A 22,169-nucleotide genomic window follows, 5' to 3' on the forward strand; every position below is an offset into this window, starting at 1 on the left:
ACTGAGTTAAAGACTTTGGTCAACTCTCATTTGATAGAAGAAAAGCACGTTATTCTGTGTTGTTCTTAATCTGTTTTTCTACTTATTTTCTCATAATACAATGTTGACAAGGTGTGTGTGTGCATGTGCACACATGCTTATATTTATATGTGTATATGTATACAACTATGTTCATATGTATGTACATGTGTGTATGCATGTACAGTATGCGTGAATGTATGTTATATCTGTGTGTCTGTGTGTGTGTGTATACACACTCACACACACATATATATATGTGCATACATACATACATATCTATGTATGTTTGTATAAAAATAAATATGTATATTTGTATCATTCAGGACAGACAAATGGCTATATTTAAGGCTAAGGATATTTGTCCTATCACTCCCCAACCACTTTCTCTATCTCTCTCTCTCTCTCTCTCTCTCTCTATATATATATATATATATATATATATATATATATATATGTGTGTGTGTGTGTATATATATATACATATATATATATATATGACAGTACTGCCTGACTGGCACTTGCGCCAGTGGAACATTAAAAGCACCCTCCAAGCATGATCGTTGCCAGGGCTGCTGACTGGCTCCCGTGCCAGTGGCACGTAAAAAGCACCATTTGAGCGTGATCGTTGCGGATGGGCTGGAACACACAAAAAATAATTTACAAAACCTAAAGACAATTAAATAAGATACATATGGAAAATTGAAATTATATGAACGAACTAAAAGAGATTCACTAAAAAAATTTTCATATTCATAATATTTACATAACACTGTTGCTAGTATTTTTTTTTATTAGAACAGAAGTCTGGGACATTGCTATGTTGTTGCTAAGCTCCATATTGCTCCCAAACATGCAGATCTATTATACAAAAAACAGTTTCAAACATGACCATCTCACCTTTTTATTTCCCATATCCAATAGGACCTTTCTTTTAAAGCAATTTAAGGGTGTTTTGTGTGCCATTCCTAACTGAGTTTGAGGGAGATGTGAGTATTATTTCTAGCTAGTACAGGCTCTGTTGTGATCTTAATTAGGTTATTGTTTCAGTGGTTATAAATATTAGAGAAATCTGAAATTTGACTGTATTATTTATAGTAAAGATTGTTTGCCAGCACAACATGGCAGTCCTGGTTTAGGACGAATGTTGCTGTAATTTAGCCCCAGCAGACATCATCTCCAGCTGGGTATATGACATGATCTGTGTCCTTATATTTTCGAACAAGAGAATCTAGCACCCCCACTCAGCTCAAATAACCCAGAAATCACGACACACAGATATTGTTATGTTGGCAAACAATCTTTACTCCAAAGTACTGTTGCTGAATATCTCTGGTTGTGAGATTTAAAAATAGTAATTTTCAGTATTATTTATGTTATCAATTTATGAATGATTTCCTCATTAATGTTCAATATAATGCGATAGCAATCATTCTAAGAATCACTAAAGACATAGCAGAGAAATGGCCCTACGAACAGGAATCAATAAGTCTGCATATGTTTAATAAACATCCACCCTTGGAGCCAGGTATCTGTTGCTTACTTTTTGTAAAACGGTTGAAATGTTGAAATATTGGGATCTCAGATAAATTTTTTTCTGCATGGCACTCTGTACTCATATGTTTGAAAAGAGGGAAAACTTGTTAAAATTTCAAAAATGATTAACAAAAGTGGTACAGGAAATATAGAACTACAAAAAAATTTTTTAAAAACTACAATAAAAATATTTTTTGCGTTGATTCAAATGACAATGGAAAGAATTAAGATAAATGGAAAAAAAGAAAAGAAAACCCAATGAATTTATCTGACAACTCAATAAAATTAAGAAAAAAATGAATATAAATGATGGAAAACAAATAAAAATGGTGAATATTTACCTGGTTTTGTTGCTAAAGACCCTCATAAGATGTTTTCAGACAGGGTATAGGTGAGAAAAGGCCAACAGGGGTGAAAGAGTCATAGAATAAGAAGTTTAGATGGGTGTGTATGTATGTGAGTATGTGTGCATGTCAGTGAGAGATATCTATATGCGTGTGTGTGTGTGTGTGGTACTCTAGAGAGTGGGAAGTGACTTGTTTTGCTCTGCGGTTCATATTTTTGAAATACTTACATGCAAGCACTTGTACTTATACACTCTAAAAGACACACACATGCATTTATATATATGCATACATACATACATATATATGTATATATATATATATATATATATATATATATGTATATATATATATGTATATATATATGTGTATATATGTATATAGATATATATACACGCATGCACTCACTCATACACACCCTTCACTCCTATTCTACAAACAGTTCTATTCATGTTGTTAGACGTAGTTACGTACTGGATACTGGAGTTGGTGGAAGCCAATGAGTGTGGAATCGGTGCTGAGGGAATAGTGCAGAGATCCAGCTACACACACACACACAAACACACATGCATGCACACACATACACACTGGTCTACAAATATATGTTACTCTCTCATATATATGTATGAGTGTTTTTGTATGTGTGTGTGTGTGTGTGTGTATCAACTGGTGTGTTTGAACTAGGATTGGTAAGTAGTCTCATTTAGGATGTATGAAGAGAGAGAGAGAGAGAGAGAGAGAGAGAGAGAGAGAGAGAAGAGAGAGAGAGAGAGAGAGAAAGAGAGAGAGAGAGAGAGAGAAAGAGAGAGAGAGAGAGAGAAAGAGAGAGAGAGATAGAGAAAGAGAGAGAGAGAGAGAGAGAAAAAGAGAGAGAGAGAGAAAGAGAGAGAGAGAGTAATGGTGTGGGTGACATTGAGTTAGATAATTAATACACTACAAGTTATTTAACTGTTAATAATTGGTCAGTTTAGTGGTTGATTAGGGTGGGGGCTAAAGGACTAATATTACTGAGCCACCCACACCACCTGCACCACCACCACCACCACCACTACAACAACTACTGTAGAACTGTAGCACAATTTAATGTTTAAAGTCCAAGAAATGAAAAGAAATGAAAAAAGTAGAGAAATGGAGAGAAAAAGACAACAACAGGGATTGAAAACCAGGTCATGGACATAACTTAGAAGGAGCTTACCTCTAAGAATAATGATAATTTAATAAGTGGGAGACATTTATAGCACTGTATGTGGGTGATATTATTGTACTAACCTCTTGAAGAGATGGAACTATTGTGTAAGTCTGGTGCTATGGAAAACCCTCATTCTGGTAATGGTTTACATATAATTTCCATTATGTTTGCTTAAAGATTTTTGCTATTTTCTGTATCTTCAAGTCTTCACATAACTGGAGTCCCTTTCCTCATCAATCTGCATTAAATTTGGTCTGAAATAGTCATGTAAATGTTTCTAGCTTTTTGTCAGTTCTTTGTTGGGTGAAGAACTGCATTCTTCATTTCAATATGAGAGTGCTGGGTCCCATCTACTTTTTGCTTGCCTTATCTTGGAGAGTATTTATTTCCAGGACCTTACTGTTTCTGGCAACTTACCTGCCCTACCCGTGCTTTCCGTCCCCTCTTCATCTTTTCCACAAGATACTGCTGGTTATTGCTGCATAGGGGAACCTTCAGTCTTCTAGAATCAAGGAAGAGGCAATCTCCTTCAATGTTTCTGGAACAACAAAGTCTGCTGGTCCTAGGATTTGGTATAACCTTAGAACCAGCTACCTCTGTTGTTGCCATTGCTGTTTTTTCATTTCTTCTGGATATAAGAAATCTTTAAATATCCATTCCTACCACATATATTTTCTACCTTGAAAAACCAGCCATAAAACTTTTCTGCCAGGACTCATTTCAGGACACAACTACTTCAGAATTGTTTCATGGTTTTGAAGGGTCTTAAAATCTTGTACTTCAGAATTGTTTCATGGCTTTGAAGAGTCTTAAAATCTTGTACTTCAGAATTGTTTCATGGTCTTGAAGGGTCTTAAAATCTTGTATGTCTGCCACTACTGTCACCAGCGCCAGCGCCACCACCACCACCACCACCACCACCACAACAACAACAACAACAACAACAAAAGAACATCATCATCATCATCACCATCATGGTGATCATCATCATTTTAATATTCACTTTTCCATGTTTGGATGAGATCAGACAGAAATTGTTTAAGGCAGATTTTCTACTTTTTATTTCAAAAATTATTTTTATCAGTTGAAAATGAAAAAGACTTTTTTTTTTCCTTTAAACAGATTCATTGTTGCTCCCTTTCTTATTACTAATCTTCAGTTTCACAAGTAGAGGCAGCCATGTTGAAAAATTATTCTAAGCACAATAAAAATTTCATTAAAAAATTTCAAATGATGTTTAAACCAATCTTCTGTCTACCTCACATACCAAAATAGTGACATGCCAACATTCCAGCATCCATTGTTTGTAAGATGAGCCAAAATGAAACAATTATCATTCAGTAAAACTTGTAAATAATCCAAAAATTCTTGGAAAGCTTTATAACGCTTCCAACAAACACAAATAATGGTTTCAAATTTTGGCACAAGGCCAGCAATTTTAAGGGAAGGGATGAGTCGATTACATTGTTCCCTGTGCTCATCTGCTACTATTTTATCAACTCAAAAAGGATGAATGGCAAAGTCAACCTTGGTGGAATTTGAACTCAGAATGCTAAAAGTTGGAAGAAATGTTGCTAAGCATTTCATTCCATGTGCAAATGGTTCAGCCAGCATGCCACCGGATGACAAAAAAAAAAAAAAAAAGAAACAAATTTTGGCATAAGGCCAGTGATTTATCAACCCCCAAAAGATGAAAGGCAAAGCTGACCTTGACAGCTAGAAGAGTCGGTGCTAAGCTTTTCGTCTAAAGAGGTAATGATTCTGCTTGTTCACTACCTTCATAATAATAATCATCATCATCATCGTTTAACGTCCGCTTTCCATGCTAGCATGGGTTGGACGATTTGACTGAGGACTGGTGCAACCGGATGGCTACACCAGGCTCCAATCTAATTTGGCAGAGTTTCTACAGCTGGATGCCCTTCCTAATGCCAACCACTCAGAGAGTGTAGTGGGTGCTTTTACGTGTCACCCGCACGAAAACGGCCACGCTCGAAATGGTGTCTTTTATGTGCCACCCGCACAAGAGCCAGTCCAGGGGCCCTGGCAACGATCTCACTTGGCTTGCCGGGTCTTCTCACACACAGCACATTTCCAAAAGTCTCGGTCAGTAGTCATCGCCTCGGTGAGGCCCAATGTTCGAAGGTCTTGCCTCACCACCTCAGCCCAGGTCTTCCTGGGCCTACCTCTTCCACGGGTTCCCTCAACTGTTAGGGAGTGGCACTTTTTCACGCAGCTATCCTCATTCATTCTCACCACATGTCCAAACCAGCGCAATCGTCTCTCTTGCACACCACTACTGATGCTTCTTATGTTCAGCTTTTCTCTCAAGATACTTACACTCTGACGGGTATGCACATTTACATTACACATCCAGCGGAGCATACTGGCTTCATTCCTTGCGAGCTTACGCATGTCCTCAGCAGTCATAGCCCATGTTTCACTGCCATGTAGCATGGCTATTCGTACACATGCGTCATACAGTCTGCCTTTTACTCTGAGTGAGAGTCCCTTTGTCGCCAGCAGAGGTAAGAGCTCTCTAAACTTGGCCCAGGCTATTCTTATTCTAGCAGTTACACTTTCAGCGCACCCACCCCCACTACTAACTTGGTCACCCAGATAGCGGAAGCTATCAACTACCTCTAGTTTTTCTCCCTGGAATGAGATAGTTGTTTCCTGTTTGTTAATAATAATAATAATAATAATAATGAAAATGGTTTCAAATTTTGGCACAAGGGCAGCAATTTCAGGGGAGGGGATGAGTTGATTACATTGACCTCAGTACCCAACTGGTACTTAATTTATTGACCCCGAATGAATGAAAAGCAAAGTCGACCTCAGCAGAATTTGAACTCAGAACGTAATGGCAGACGAAATACCACTACGCATTTCATCCAGCATGCTAATGATTCTGCCAGCTCACCACCTTTAATAATAATAATAATAATAATAATAATAATAATAATAATTTCTTTTATTAGCCACAAGGGCATAGATGAGGGGATATCACAAGGATTTCGGATCTTTTTTGTTTGGTTGCACTTTCTAAAATTTTCAAATTTGGAGTATTGGTGTAATTTTCCATGCTGAATCTCAAAGCCAAATTCATTTATTCTAGAAAATTTTTTTTTTAAATGTTACGAGTTTTAAAGTTTGATCATTTTTACTCAGTCAGAAAACAGGATTTGGAAGCTGTCATTTTGTGCATCACTGCACGTGTTGTCAACATTGTGATGATAGCATCTGTTTTAATATCAAACTGTAAACAAACTGGCAGAATTCTGCTTTACGCACGCCATATAACTTTTCATAACTTCTTTATTTTTTATAATTTTCAGAAAAGTTTTTGAAAATTTGTATTCTACACATGGGAATTCATATGATTATGCAAAAACCAAATAAAAATTTCGGTGCATGATTTAAGGCCTATTTAGCTGTTATTTTTAGCACATCTCACAACTACCTCACGAGTTTTAAGCATTTAATTAGTGAAAAATGACCATGTGGGTTCAGTGTGGCACCTTGGACAAGTGTCTTCTACTATAAGCCTTGGGCTGACCAAAGTCTTGTCAATGGATAAAGTAAACAGAAAACTGCTTGTCATATACACATGCATGTATGTGTGCGTGGCCTTGTCTTGATATTGTATGATTGTTATAAACAATCATCACCATCATAGAAGTAGTGTTGTCAATTTAATTGAAAACATGTCCAACCTTAGGAAAATATTACATCACTTGGAAACAGGTGAGCGTTGGTTGATAATAAGAGTATCTGAATGTAGGAAATCTACCTTAATGAATTCAGTATGACTCATGCAGGCATAGAAATAAAGAAATAGATGTTATGATGGCAATGCTGATGATGCATAAACAAAAAAACAAGAAATAAAATATCAATGAAGACGTAAGTCAAGATTGAGAAATTTATTACCAAAATTTCAGTGCTATATTAAAGTACCGCAATATGACTATTGGTGTACAGGAAAGAAACATATATACAACAAGGATCATTATTGCTTGCATAGTTTGGGTATAGAGAGTTTTGACTGCATAATTGACAGCTCCAGTTAAGAGGTTACAGATGAGGAAAAATAGTAAACCATTGTAGTTGATAGCATCGAGGATACAAAGTTTGGAGACTGTAAAATCAGGGTTCGTATTAGGAGAGTTACTTTTCTTTTGACCTAGTAAAGAAAGAAGCAAAAATAATAATAATAATAATAATAATAATAATAATAATAAGCAATTGTGAAAGAGATATAACATGTGTAATTTTTAAAAATAAATAATGGTTTCTAATGATGTTTTTTGAAAGTGATCATATAATAATAAAGTTTTCACAATTTCAAATTTAGAAAAGTGGTGAGAGGCAAATACATGGTCGGCTGGTTGTGAGGATTACTTCCCAATCATGTGGTCTTGGGATCAGTTCTCTGGGTGGCACCTTGGGCAAGTGTCTTCTATAACTAATGCTTTCTATTATAGCCCTAAGGCTGGCCAAACAACTGTGAATAGATTTGGTAGAGCAAAACTGAAAGAAACACATTGTATCTTCATCGTCTAATGTTTGTTTTCATGAGTTAAATGATTTGACAGGATCCAGAAAACCCACAGAGATGCTTCATGCTAAGTTGAGCGTGTGTGCGTGTGTGTGCTTGCATATGAGTGTGTGCCATTGTGGCTCTCAACTGGGGTCCATATGACCTGGGGTGGGGGGAGGTCAGAAGATTTTGTTGTTAAAAATTGTTCAAATAAAGTCGGTTATACTTCCACAATGCACAAAACATTTTAACAATTTCTTTTATACAATTCCTAATAATATTTAAGTCTAAAGATGTTTTGTTTTGTTTCATTTGAAATGGCTACTTTAGGGTCCAGTAGAGTAAAACTGGAATGGAAGGGGTCCACTAGTAAAAAAAGGTTGACAACCTCTGTTCTAGACATTACATTATGATAGTAAACGAGCATCACCACCATACAAGCAGTGCTGTTCCTTTCCAGTCTTCCACGAAAAACATATCTAGCAATGAGAAAGCATTACTTTGCTTGGAAACAGGTGAGGGTTCAGGTCCACTGCATGGCATCTTGGAAGGGCATCCAACCAACACCACCAAAGTTTACTAATATCATCTCTTATTTTTATTCTCTTTCTCTTTTTCTCTCTCTGACTTTCTTGCATGTTTTCTCTCTTTCTCTCATCCTTGGTCCGCTATTTCTGCCACTTCCCCCCCCTCCCTTACTATTTCTTCTTTTACTCTCTCTCTCTCTATATATATATTTTACTGCTTCTCCCCCACCCCGCTCTCTATTTCCATTCACCATTATCGTCACTAACCTCGCTGCCGCCGCCACCAACACCACAACTATCATCTTTTTTTTAAACTCTATCTGAGTTACTTCCCTTCACATAATATTGTATTTGATGTTCTGAGCTCAAATTCTGCCGAGCTTCTTAGTTTTTCCGTTTTTCTAGTACAGCAGCATTTGTTACTCTGTCTTTCCAACTTATTCTTCCTAATTTGAAATCCACATCTCAAAGGCTTCTTTCTTCTCCAATGCTATTATACATTGTCCACATAAATATACAGAGAAACAATAAACCACCCATTATAAACCCCACAGACAAAATTAGGGATGAAACGATCAACTTACTACTTTTCGTTTTAGACTGTTTTTGAGAGGAAGCCAACAGTGAAATAATTAACTCAGCAGCAAGTAAAATAGCTAATTCTTGAGTAGTGAGGGCCACCTGCAGATAGAGAAACATAGAGACATATACTTTATTGATATTTAGGATTGATTACAAATAAAAATAGTCATAAATATAAAGATATATTTTATATATTTCTTTCAACACATAAATACTGAGAGAACAGCATATACAGGATAAAATCCTCAAAGAGCAGAAAATATTTTCCCAGCTCTGTAAGGATTTTGTCCTACGTATGCTGTTCTAGCAGTATTTATGTGTTGAAAAACAAAAAATATCTTTCTACTTGTTCTACAATCCATTTCAGCGCTTCAAAAAAACTTATGCTTGTTTACACATGATGTAATTTATTCTTTTTCTTTTATCCGTTTCAGTCATTTGACTGCGGCCATGCTGGAGCACCACCTTTTAGTTGAGCAAATCGACCCCAGGACTTATTCTTTGTAAGCCTAGTACTTATTCTATCGGTCTCTTTTGGTGAACTGCTAAGCTGTGGGGGACATAAACATACCAGCATCGGTTGTCAAGCAATGTTGGAGGGGGACTCATCTTGCAAGTTACTTGGTGGCCTCGGTAGTGCTGGTGCCACAAAATAAAAAAAACCACCCTGTACACTCGGTAAAGTGGTTGACATTAGAAAGGGCATCCGGCTGTAGAAAGCACATGAAAACTGAGACACTGGAGCTTGGCACGGCCCTCTCGCTCATTGGTTCCTATTGAACCCTCTGACCCATACAAAGCATAGAAAGAGAAACATTAGATGATGATGATGATAATGGAGATTAGTTGAAATTAAAGGCCAGACTGGAGTCTGATGCAGCCTACCAGCATGTCAGCCCAGTCAAACCATCCAACCCATGACAGCATGGACAATGGACAACAAATGATGATGATGATGATGAATATACTTACTATCCAAATAATATATGGTAAATTGACCAAACGTCTGGATATTGGTCCAATAACATGTCGACATACTCGAAGGAGAAGCCAACAGCCTATACAGAATCCGGTCAGTCCTTGCAGGCATTTTAGCCAATCAAACAGTGTATTCCTGTAAAAGTAGACATTTGCTATCAATATTTTTATGATGGTCACAGAGTTTCAAAATTACGACAAGAGCCAAATATTAAAACATTGATCTCAAATTTTGGCACAAGGCCAGCAATTTCAAGGGAGAGGGGTTAAGCCGATTACATTGACCCCAGTGTTCAACTGGTACTTGTTTTATCAACCCTGAAAAGGATGAAAGGCAAAGTCGGCCTCGGCAGAATTTGAACTCAGAACATAAAGGTGGATGAAACGCTGCAAAGCCTTGTTGTCCAGCAGGGCAATGGCTCACCCTGCTCTCAATGCCCTTCAATCTTTGGATATGATTCGGGAGCATTAATCAGGATTTTGGTGTCCACAATCATGAGGAAACATAGAGTCTCTTTCTCTCAGCCTTCCCACGATTGACTCTGTGGAACATCAAGGATGTGACAGCTGGGGGGGGGGGGGGGGGGAGAGAACTGCAGCATCAGCTGACTGGAGTAACATGAAATGAAGAGCCTTAATCAAGGATAGTACTGCACTGCCTAGTCTAAGAACTGTGTGCCTTGGGTATGTCCTGCTGTGGTTTGCTGTGATGCTCTTATGGTTACTGTATTGAAAGTGCTTTACGTAGGATGTGTGTGGTGCCTAGTAGTGCTATTTTCTATGTGTTATATATACTTGTAAGTCCTGGTGTTTTTGTTATGTATTTGTCTGAATATTTTTTTTATTAGACCTAAGGCGCCCACTATGATAGGAATTGTTTCTGTTTTTCGATTCCACATTCGAGTTACCTCTATTTCCAGGTCTTTGTATTTTGAAAGTTTTTCCATTTCTTTTAGAGAAACGTTGTCATCTGCTGGTATTGATACATCAATTAGAAAGCATTGATGTATCAATACCAGCAGATGAATGGCATTATTATTATTATTATTATTATTATTATTATCATTATTTCTAAACTATAATTTATGGACAAACATTCTATATTTCAGGGGCCATTAAGGGATAGTCAATAACAACAAAAGTAACATTCCAAACAGACAAACATTTAGATTCACTCATTCTATAACATGAGGAAGCAGACAAACTGCTAAACTAGACAAAGATTGATCAAACGAACTGCATAATATCAAAGCAGTCATAAATCAGCTGAGGTAAGTGTCATATACAATTATAAATACCTTGTTCCAAAGAGAAACTGTCCCAGTTGTACACCGGCAAAGTAGAGGGCCATGTAACCAAATGATGAGAAGATGCCTTCACGATTAGCATCGAACAGACCTTTTCTTGTTCCTTGTCCATCCCAGCCATTGATAATGTATTTCTCGAGACCAGAATACAAGCACCACTGGTAACCAGCACATATAATGAGACTGAGGATCCAGCTCTTACATCTTCCAGAAAAAATGCAGCAAAAAAGGGTTGAGAGAACCTGGTTTGGGAGGATGAAAACAGAATTAATAATCATCAATGACATCATCATCATAATCTCCACCACCCTCATTATCATCATCATTATTGTCATAATCATCACCATCACCACTGCCATCATAGTTGTCATTAACATTGTCAGTTAAAAAATAGGTACAACACATTAACACCACAGAGTCTTCACTTGACTACTTGACTTTGATCAGACAGCAGACTGACAGACAGACAGACAAAAATTGAAAGTTTCAGTTTCCGTCTACCAAATCCACTCACAAGGCTTTTATTAGTCCAAGGTTATAGTAAAAGATACTTGCCCAAGATGCCATGCAGGGGGACTGAACCCAGAACCATGTGGTTGGGAAGCAAGCTTCTTATCACACAGACATTTCTATACAGTTCTCAGACAGTACTCATATGTCAGTGGATTGTAAACTACATTCACACCACAAAAACTTTCTCTTGTATAAAGTTATTTCTTTCTTAGCAAGTTGACTGAATTGTGGCAAAAAGATTGAAAGGGTTCTTGTAAATTCCTTTCCTTGGCTCCTTCAATGGAACCAATTCTAAGAGGGACATGGGACAAATGGCTCCAGTACTTGACTGCTACTTATTTAACAATCTCAAAGGTGATGAAAGGCCAAGTTGACCTCAGAAGGATTTGAACTCAGAATGCAGAAAATTGGAACAAATGCCAGAAGGTATCTTATCCTGCTCTGTAACAACTCTATTAGTTCATCACCTTATATGGCTATGGGATTTTTTTTTTTTTGTATACAGTTGGACTGTTAACTTCAGTCACAGCACAAAGATTGCTTCTAGACCAAGTTATTAAATATTTCCAGATATCTCCTGTGACTGAAGGATTAACTGGTGCTGAACATCTGATCCCATATTTAACTGCATTCAATTCTTTCTCCCTTGAACTACAAGTTTCTAAAATATTTCCCTTCCCACATTTTGCTTTTCATGCTCTCAACCTGAATAAAAAAGAAAAAAATGAAACTGATCATCAGCTGCCTCAGCTTTAGGTTGATGTAGTTTCCTCACTGAAAGAAAGAAAACCTGCAAATAACCAAAATAATTTTTAACAAAATGAAATGGGATAAGTAAAACTAGAAATGAAAGAAGATGGTATACTAGGTCAATTAGTATCTTTTTTCAAACAGTTCCATGAGAATGTCATAGGTTTATTGGGAGGGAATTAAACACTTACCTTTACAACTGCTAGAGTGAAGAAAAAGTTCCAATGGACACCATACTCAGAATAATGTTCTTGGTAGTCTGTCCCTTTCACAACGATCATTCGACTGAGGCCAAGGGTCAGTAGTGGAACACAAGCTTTCATTGAGAGAAACAACACAGACAACCAGTCTAAGAATGATCTAGATTAAAGATAGAAATTGGTTAGAATTTTAACATAGTCTAAACTTAAAAGACTTTTTACTGACTAAGACAAGTATTTTGGAGTTATACATTCCATCAGAACAATTTTCAGTGGCATCAAAATGGCCAACAAATTATACTATAAGCAAATTAGGAAGATTATGAATGTTATATCCAGATAAACAACTGCTAAATATAGAGATTTAGATTACAAGTTCTTTGCATAAATGAAAAATAGGGGTGCATCTTCTCTGATAAGGAGGCAATCACCCTCAAAACAGGATTCTCAATTATTTTTCTGCTTTCTTAAAAGAACAATAAGATGTTTTCACACCAGCTGCAATCTTCATAGCCATGGCTTTCAAATAAATAAATGTAGATTTATCTATATTATACATGTGTCAGAAATTCTGAATTATTCTGTATACAATACATATATATTCATGACATCTTTTAGTCAAGAGGGAGGAAGATATCCTCAAACCAGAAACTGTTGAAGGCACCCAAGGTACAGGGTGGTAGTGTTAAACCTGGCAACAACTTAACAGTATCACCATGGCAAGATTTGAACTCAGAATGCTAAGAGATGAAAAAGAATACTACAAAGCAACTGGTTCAATGTTCTCATAGTTCTGCCAGTCTTGGATTGGTAACTTTTTTTTATCAACCCTAAAAGAATGAAAAGCAAAGTTGAATTTGTGAGGATTTGAACTCAGATCACAGACACTTCAAACAAATACCACAAAGCATTCTGTTCAACACTCAAATAAACTACAATATACACATCAACATTACATCAACTTTACATGCTGGCACTGGTTGGATAGGCTGTCATGGCTCAAGCCAGATGACCATGTGTCAATCATACACTTCAATTTTGGTATGGTTTGAGCTGTCCAAAGAGATGGTGGTCAGAAGGGGCAAGATGTGGCTATTCCAGCAATTCAAAACTCAATTTTTCAATGGTTTCAGTGGTGTGGGTGGCCGTATGCTGGTGTGCATTGTCCTGCAACAATAACATTTGCTTTAACAGCAGACTTCAGTGTTTGGTGTGAATTGCTGGTTTCGGTCTGTTGGTCAGCATTTCACTGTAGCCTATGTAGACCCCTTTTCCGGGTAATATTCTGGTATAGGTCCTTTTGCATCCACCAAAAATGGTTAGTATTTTTCTACAGAAAGTTGAGTCTTGAATTTCTTTGTTGCTGGTGATTCTGTGTGTCTGTGCCAGTGCCACTTAAAGAGCACTTGTGCTGGTGTCGCATAAAAGTAGCCCCTATGCTGTTGTTCTACCTGTTAGATATACCAACTAAACATCTTACTTCTACTGTAACCTGCTTTCTGAAGGACCGCAGTGAAGAATGGAGTCCTAAATATGAAGAGAATGATACAGTCATGGCTAGAAATGTCTTTGAACAAAAATCTACTGTTAGAGCTAACCTGGATCTATAAGAGAAACAATAAAATGAATTAACACAATAAAAATATAGAATCTTTTCAACTCTAGGCACAAGGCCTGAAATTTTGGGGGAAGGGGCAAGTCAATTACATCAACCCCAGTACGCAACTGGTACTTAATTTATTGACCCCAAAAGGATGAAAGGCAAAGCCAACCTCAGCAGAATTTGAACTCAGAACGTAGTGGCAGAAGAAATACTGCTAAGCATTTCACCTGACGTGGTAACGATTCTGCCAGCTCGCCGCCTTAATGAAAATATAGAATGAGAAAAGGTAGTTACTTGCAGCGCTGAGTTGTCTGTCTGGCTTCAGGTGAGATCAATGCATTTGCAACTATGTAAAATCCAACACCTGTGTCCATAACACTGGTTCCATAGGTCTCAGTTTTGGCAAAACGTCTGGGGAATATTGGAAAGTCAACTGCAAGGATGCAGATACCTGTGACAATGTTGATAATGGCACGAAAATATGTAACAAACTTGAGTTGTCTGCCATTGATGTATGTTAAAATAGGTCTTTGTAGTTTTCTTGGGTTGGATAAATTAGTCCACAGTTCCTGAGTTTGTGATGTAAATGTTGATAGTTGAAGAATAACAGCAAAGAATAGCAGCAGTAACACTAATAAGATGTGGTCACTGAATACTGTAAAGGTGAGCTCCGTAAGAACAATCAAAATGATAAATTCAAAAATTGGTTTGAACCTGAAATAGATAAAGTAAAATGTCTAACCGTTTTGTTACTATATTTCTGTTGAGATTCTCTGTGTTTCTTTCAATTAATTTTAAATTTAACAAAGAATTTAGTAAAATAACTTAGTTATCATTCAGCTAGTGTTAGGAACATAAATTGTGACTAAGGTTTGGTGGAAGATTTTAATTCTAAACTTATGAAAACAAGACATTTGTAATGCAGAGCCAGAGGTGGTTTCAGCCAGATTGGTATCAAAAGGGTTAAACACAACCAAAGTGAGAGGTGTGTTGAATTTAGAGGTTTAGGTATTGTGTTAATAACAAGAGCTGATAAATGCAAATAATGTTTATAAAGTTACAGAGCTGTACTAAATATTAATATAATGACAAGGTATTCTGTAGGTAAACTTACAGGTAAGTTGATGGATTAAGTTAGTTTAGTAGTTGCAGTGTCAGGATTAAATTGATGTCAAAGCATAAATAAAAACACTCCTTTAGTATGCTGACCAATTGTAACATAGAGAACACACCAGCAACTGTAGCACTTTGGCCAGGTTTACCTTGACTACCATCACCAAAACCTACAGGGTATACAATAAAAAAATTAGACAGTGAGGACACAGAATGCCCAAACTTCCAAAGAGTATTCTATATAAGCCAGATCATGTACATGACAAGTGAAATCCCTTTCCAATGACACCCTATCATCTTAAAAAATAAGAATAAGTTCTTGACATACAAACTAATCAAGTTTGGAATGTCTTTGACCCTACTTCTGTTCACTCAAGACAGTCCTTGGGTTAAATGATAACAAGAAAAAGATCATGTTAGAGTGCACAGTATTGTCTCATACTAAGTGGAGGTACAATATATCAGTGAATCCCAAATGTTTGACTAACTTACTGATGCACAGCAAATCTGTTTGAGCCAAACTATAAACACAGCAATGGCTCAAACAGAGACACCAGGCTGTATCCTGACTCTTACACTGTCCCCTTTCCTGACCTTTGTACATAATTCTATGTACTGCACATGCACCTTTGATGAGTTGTAGTGCACCTCAGCACTAGACACAATTATTTCATTATTATTATTATTATTAAAACTTCACAGCCATTACTACATATGTCTTCTGAATCTAAACAACAGTGTTATCTAAAGTTGTTTAAGATAATTAAATAAGTACACAATACTAAGTAAGCAAGTAAATTCAGAAATGTCAAACATATGTCAAAATAGAGTATCCTAGTTTACCAATGTTATCTAAACAAAACTTGATGCAATTGTCAATGCTGTCAAACTGGTGGTCACCTTAAATAGGCTGGATTACATGCAAGGATGCAATTCCACAACAATATGAACCAAACAGTGTTAGCAGAAATGAAAGAGGTAAGCTCAATGTCAAAAAGTTTGGATATTCTTTACTTTTATTGGTTTCAGTAACTGCTGCCAGACTGGGAAATGGCCTTGAAGGGTTTGGTTGACCCCAGGAACATAAACAAACCAACACCAGTTGTCAAGTAGAGGATGTACAAACACAAGGGCATGCACACACACACACATATATAAACAATAGACTTCCTCATAGCTTTCATGTATCAAATTGCCACAAAGCATTGGTCAGCTTGGGGCAATAGCAGAAGACACTTGCCCAAGGTGCTGCACAGTGGGACTGAACCACAAACCATGTGATTACAAAATTAATTTCTTGACCATACAGTCATGCTTGCGCTTAGATGTTCAATAACAAAGAACTATAAATATAACATTAGTCCAACTATAAAAGATAAATTGTATCAGGCTCTACAGCTTTGTGACTTAGAAATTTCTTTTGGGATTTTGCAGTTTCTGTAGAGATGCATTGCACCATTCATTAAGTTACAGTGAGGAACAGCAGGATTTGGTAGCATTGGTAGTTTTGGAGACGTTGGGAACTGAGCAGCAGAAGTAGTTGAGGAAATTGATGACATTGATATGAAAGAAGAATTACTATAGGGGTTCACAGAAAAGAAGCAACTCTACAGGAGATGGAGAAGCTGTTAATGTCAGTCTGTTATTATTCTGATTACGATTAATAAGATGTCCGTGGGGAAGAATATTTAAGAATCCTTTGTTCAATCCATGCTGTATTTCTGCCAATATGAATTAGATAACATGCATCTATGCATCGGGAGATTTCATTAGTTTGTTCATGCAATGAATTATTTGTCCAACCTCGTAAAAAGGGTTTACTGCTGCACTTAACTGTTTGCCAAGTAATTTCTCACAGCTGGGGATTAGCGTGCACACACCTGATGCACAGTGATGATTGAAAACAATCTTTTGTTAATACTCTTCAATCTTTCCAACTGATGGACTGCAACCTTTTAATGCAGACTTGAGACTAATTTTATAGCTTTGAACAATAAGTACAATTTTTTACGATACCGAGTTGGTTTATTTAATCAGTCCTTTAATTGAATGCATTCCGGTGCCTTCTCTGATTCCACAGTCATTAGAATACCAAATCTAGACAACATGGGAAACAGATATTTCCGTCAGTGTTCCAAGCTTCTGCTGGAACATTAAAAGTGCATGTGCACATGCAAGTATGTCTGTCTGTATATATAGTTGAAATTTACGGAAAAACAAAAGACAAAGACAGGTGTATGAACAGCAAGCAGGTGTATTAGTTTGATGGTTGGGAAAGTGAGAAAGTCTTTTACGTTTTGAGCCAACGCTCTTCAACAGAAAGGAATATGAGGAAATAAACAGAGAACCCATGCCAGCATGGAAAGTGGATGTTAAATAATGATATATATATATATAAAATTGAGTTTGTGTGTCTGTGTGTCTGTAGACATTTATGTTTTTTATAGAAATCCACATCCAATGTCAGATTGACCTCAAATTTTATACACACACTCCATAAGGTCAGAGCTAGGTCATGGCAAAGAAATCACCCCTGTGACCTGAATGCATGATCGGGGGCATACACATAAAGTGACCTTATGCACACATGTGTTGCTGAACTTTTGTTCACACCTTAATTGCTCCGTTTTACACGTTAATGTGTTATTTGGGGGGGGGGGGAGAACAAAAAGGCTCATGCACCAACACCTTTTGCACCTCTAGCTACCCTTTTGATACATTTTTTGGCCCAATAAATGAAGCACTTACCCTTTCTTTGCCATGGTTCAATGTAATGCTACCTTAAAAAAAAACCAGTTGCCGAATGTTTAATCATTACATTGTTACACTTTTTACTTTGAAGAAAGACAGTTGTTGGCCCACAAAATGAACCTAGCTCTTCAGGCTTAAATAACTAAATGGAAAAAGTTCAAGATGGCTACAGGGGATTGGCCTGCTATTAGTCAAGGCGGGTCACATGGAGTTGTTGATGTCAGTATTCATACAGTAATGACACCATATGTTGAGGCGCCATGTGAACAAACCCATGCCAGTGCTGCTTAAAAGCACCTAGTACACTCTGAAAAGTTGTTGGTGTTAGGAAGGACATCCAGTTGTAGAAACCAGGCAAAAACAAACATGGAACCTTGGCAGCTCTTCAGCTGGCCATCTCCTGTCAAACTGTCCAACACATGCCTGCATGGAAAATGGACATTAAATGATGAGGATAATGATAACATATATATATATATATATATATATACATATGAATACACAGAAACACGCACAGCATCTTATAGCTTCTTCAGAGCCATTAATAACTGACACCCTATCATTCAATTTATAAATATTACATACACTCATATAGCAATCCATTTTAAAAATAAACCTAAACATTTTCTCTCCTTAGTTGTCTCCCATGCCCCAGATCTCAATCCCCACCTCTCTCTTTCTCTCATTTTCAATTGTACCACACATCAGCCCAATTTTCATTAATCCTTCCAACACTCGTATCCCCATTTTTTATTGCTCCTTCAACCTCCCTTATTCCTCTCTATTTTTGCAGCACAATCAATGAACATTTCAGCTTTTCCCAACGAAATCTTCTGACGGATGTGTTATACTTCTCTTCATCACCATCAACGTCCAACACATGCCAGCACGGGCTGGACGGTTTGACCAGGGCTGGCATGCTGGAAGGCTGTACCAGACTCAAGTCTGATTTGGCATGGCTTTCTACGGCTGGATGCCCTTCCTAATGCCAACCACTCCGAGAGTGTAATGGGTGCTTTTATGTGCCACCAGCACAGGTGCCATTTGCGTGACACCAGTATGTCATGTTTGCGGTTTTGCTCGGCTTGATGGGTCTTCTTCATAAGCCTGACACAATGCCAAAGGTCTCAGTCATTGCCTCTGTGAGGCCGAACACTTGAAAGGAGCTCAACTACTTTGCCTCCATGAAGGCCAACACTCGAAAGGTTCTTTTTACGTGCCACCAGCACAGGTACCAGCCTCCACCTTCAGTGTTGGAGGACCTGCAAAATCCTATGAACAGTATCCCCTCTTTACACGGTCTAATAATTCCAATCTTGCAGGACCTATAAAGGCTATAGACACAATGTCCCTTCTTATGCAGACTAATTCTTCCAGTCTCACACGACCTGGAAAAGCTATGGGCAGTGTCCCATCTTACAATTATTCTTCCAGTTTCGTAGGACCTGGAAATGCTAGGGGCAGTATCCCCTCTTATACAGACTAATTCTTCCAGCCTTGCAATACCTAGGAAAGCTACGAGCAGTATCTCTTCAAATTAAATAAATATTAAAAAATAAGATTATTTTCTGTACCTTGGTAATTTAAATATTTTAGGTTATTATCCTCGTCCTTCGTGAATTTGCTTGCTTCGTTACCTTTCGTTAATATTCATCTCCGATCATCTGCTGGAGTCTGGGCAGTTTAAAAGATTACAACCCTTCGGATAGTTTCCGAGTTCAAACTAAGGTTCCGTGTATGTGTATGTCAGCATAGGACGTCTGAAGGTGATCGGAGATCGAACAGAGTGAAATGTTGTGCAACCGTCAAACTGACGACAGACAAGAATAATAGTGTGACAAGAGACGGTCGCTTGGTTACCTGTCATCTCATAAATACAGATAAATCCTGTGTGAAGAACGTTTATACGTTGCTTGCCGCTAGGTCAGCTTGACAAACATTTGATCAAAAACATTCCAATAGTGACCCGGACATTACGTCTCAAAAACTACATTATCGAACATTTTTTTCTAAGATAGCTGGACACGATTTGAGGGAGATTTAGCTGCTATTTCTAACAGTTCGATCGATTGTTTAAATGGTTTACGCCGTATGGAAAGGTGTTTGTTGATATAATCATTCAAAGAAAACATACTCACCATGACGAAGATAAAGAAGTCAATAATAACAAGCAATCCCTAAAAATAATTAACGTTGGTAAGACGGTTACAGCAAAAGAAATCTCCGAGATACTGGTGCCATTTTGATTGCTGACAAATTGTTCCTGAAGTTGTTTGTATGACAGAGTAAACATGATTGAGATAAACTAGATCACAACTGTTGATTATATACATAGAAAAACAATGTTGGCAATCAACCCGCAGTGTAAAGCTACCTCTACATGTGCTTGTGTGTGTGTATGTATATTATATATATATATATATATATATTAAGAAATTGTCCTATACGTATGAATATATACAGGCGTCTGCTTCGCAAAGTTGTGTATATTTCAATGCGCGAGATCAGGGGCGGGGAAGTAACAAGTACTTCCCGCGAATTTGGTCATGTGATATATCCGTGACCGGACAGTTCCGGTAACGGCCTTAATTATTCTTACTTTTATTTATTTATCTATTTTTGTTAAATTCAATCTGTGATGGACATCGTTGTAAGTATTCAGGGCTGCAGTGTTACTCACGGAGAGGAGTACCTCATAGTGTCTTGTACCTCTGCAGACCTTAGCTTACACCAAATTCCCAATACTCATTTCCGTTACTGACCTCAGTATTATTCGGTTTTGTAGGAGGCGACGGAGCTGGCAGAATCGTTAGCGTTTCAAACAAAAATGCTTTGCGGTGCTCCGTTATGATTTCAAATTTCGCTAGGATTGATTCGGTCTTTCATCCATTCGGAGTCGATACATTATCTGAACACCGCAGTCAACGTAATCGATTAACCACTTTCCACTGAAATTACTGACCTTGTGTCAAAATTTGCAACCATATTATTCGGTTTTGCGTTAGTTATAATTAACTTTTGATCATTATAAATAACATAGTGGAGGCGCAATGGCCCAGTGGTTAGGGCAGCAGACTCGCGGTCGTAGGATCGCGATTTCGATCGGGCGTTGTGAGTGTTTATTGAGCGAAAACACCGAAAGTTCCACGAAGCTCCAGCAGGGGGTGGTGGCGGCGAATCCTGCTGTACTCTTTCACCATAACTTCCTCTCACTCTTTCTTTTGTACCTGTATTTCAAAAGGCCAGCCTTGTCACACTCTGTGTCACCCTGAATCTCCCCGGGAACTACGTTAAAGGTACACATGTCTGTGGAGTGCTCAGCCACTTGCATGTTAATTTCACGAGCAGGCTGTTCCGTTGATCAGATCAGCTGGAACCCTCGTCGTCGTAAACGACGGAGTGCCACGATGAATAACAATAACTTTTGTGAAACTGATTATACTCTCTAAAATGATTTCTGTGAAAACTGAAAGTAGATGCTTTTAAAAGTAGGCTTTGTAACGAAAGGGTTAATGTTATCTTAAGATTCAAGCATAAGCACAGTTAAGTTTGAGTTTGTTTTTGTTAATGGTTCAGTCAAGGATAAAGGACTCGTTCTATGACATTCACAAACCCTTTCAGATTGGTGATATTAAACTAGGTGATAGCTTGAAATTGGGAAAGCTGACAACTGTAGAGGAAGAAAAGTTAAATTTAAGTCTAAATTTGAATTAAATTTGTGGATTAGTTGAAATGTTGATTTAACAAAATGTGGATATCAACATAACTGTAATATAGAAAAGGTTTTCTAACATTTGTAATTGTCTTTTTCTTAAAACTGTGCCTATATATTTTTAAAAAATTATTTTGTTTAAGCTAGTGTTAGGAACATAAATTGTGACTAAGGTTTGGTGGAAGAATTTAATTCAAAACTTATGAAAACAAGACATTTGTACTCAGAGCCAGAACCAGTTTCAGCCGGGTTGGTAACAAAAGGGTTAAACTAATATAGATTTTTAAGGCAGACTCAAGGCTACAGATTTAGGGGTAGATTATTGTTAATTTTATTGATCTGATTATTTGGTTGGTGTAAATTTCATTAACTCATTGAAAGATGAAACACACACACAGAGGCAGTCCTGAGTAGGATTTGAACTCAGAGTCTAAAAGGACACAACTAAGTAAAATCCTGAAATAAATCTTGTTTGGCAATCTGCTGATTATAGCAAACTCAAG

The 22,169-nt window shown here is 37.4% G+C and overlaps 2 protein-coding genes across 3 annotated transcripts in view; both read right to left on the reverse strand.

The window, feature by feature from the left end:
- The window catches only part of LOC106876573 (uncharacterized), a 15,892-nt gene extending 13,742 nt beyond the window's left edge, over positions 1–2,150 (reverse strand). Inside the window, exon 1 of one of the 2 annotated variants that reach the window (XR_016243502.1) lies at positions 1,896–2,037. The gene's annotated coding sequence lies outside the window, so the exon portion shown is untranslated. Of the gene's footprint in view, positions 1–1,895 lie in introns of both variants that reach the window. The other variant, XM_014925175.3, reaches the window with a different exon arrangement.
- A 4,848-nt stretch (positions 2,151–6,998) lies between these two features.
- On the reverse strand, positions 6,999–20,395 carry LOC106876568 (glucosaminyl-phosphatidylinositol-acyltransferase PIGW). Its single transcript, XM_014925167.3, has 7 exons — positions 20,093–20,395; positions 14,385–14,804; positions 12,479–12,647; positions 11,016–11,266; positions 9,712–9,853; positions 8,742–8,838; positions 6,999–7,273 (listed from the first exon to the last, which is right to left on the reverse strand). Exons 1-7 carry the CDS (start codon positions 20,245–20,247, stop codon positions 7,017–7,019), a joined length of 1,491 nt encoding a protein of 496 aa, XP_014780653.1. The 5' UTR covers positions 20,248–20,395; the 3' UTR covers positions 6,999–7,016.
- Between the last annotated feature and the right edge of the window lie 1,774 nt (positions 20,396–22,169).

The sequence above is a fragment of the Octopus bimaculoides genome, chromosome 10 (genome assembly GCF_046866305.1).
Source record: "Octopus bimaculoides isolate indiv1 chromosome 10, ASM4686630v1, whole genome shotgun sequence".
In the NCBI taxonomy this organism is placed as follows: Eukaryota; Metazoa; Mollusca; class Cephalopoda; order Octopoda; family Octopodidae; genus Octopus; species Octopus bimaculoides.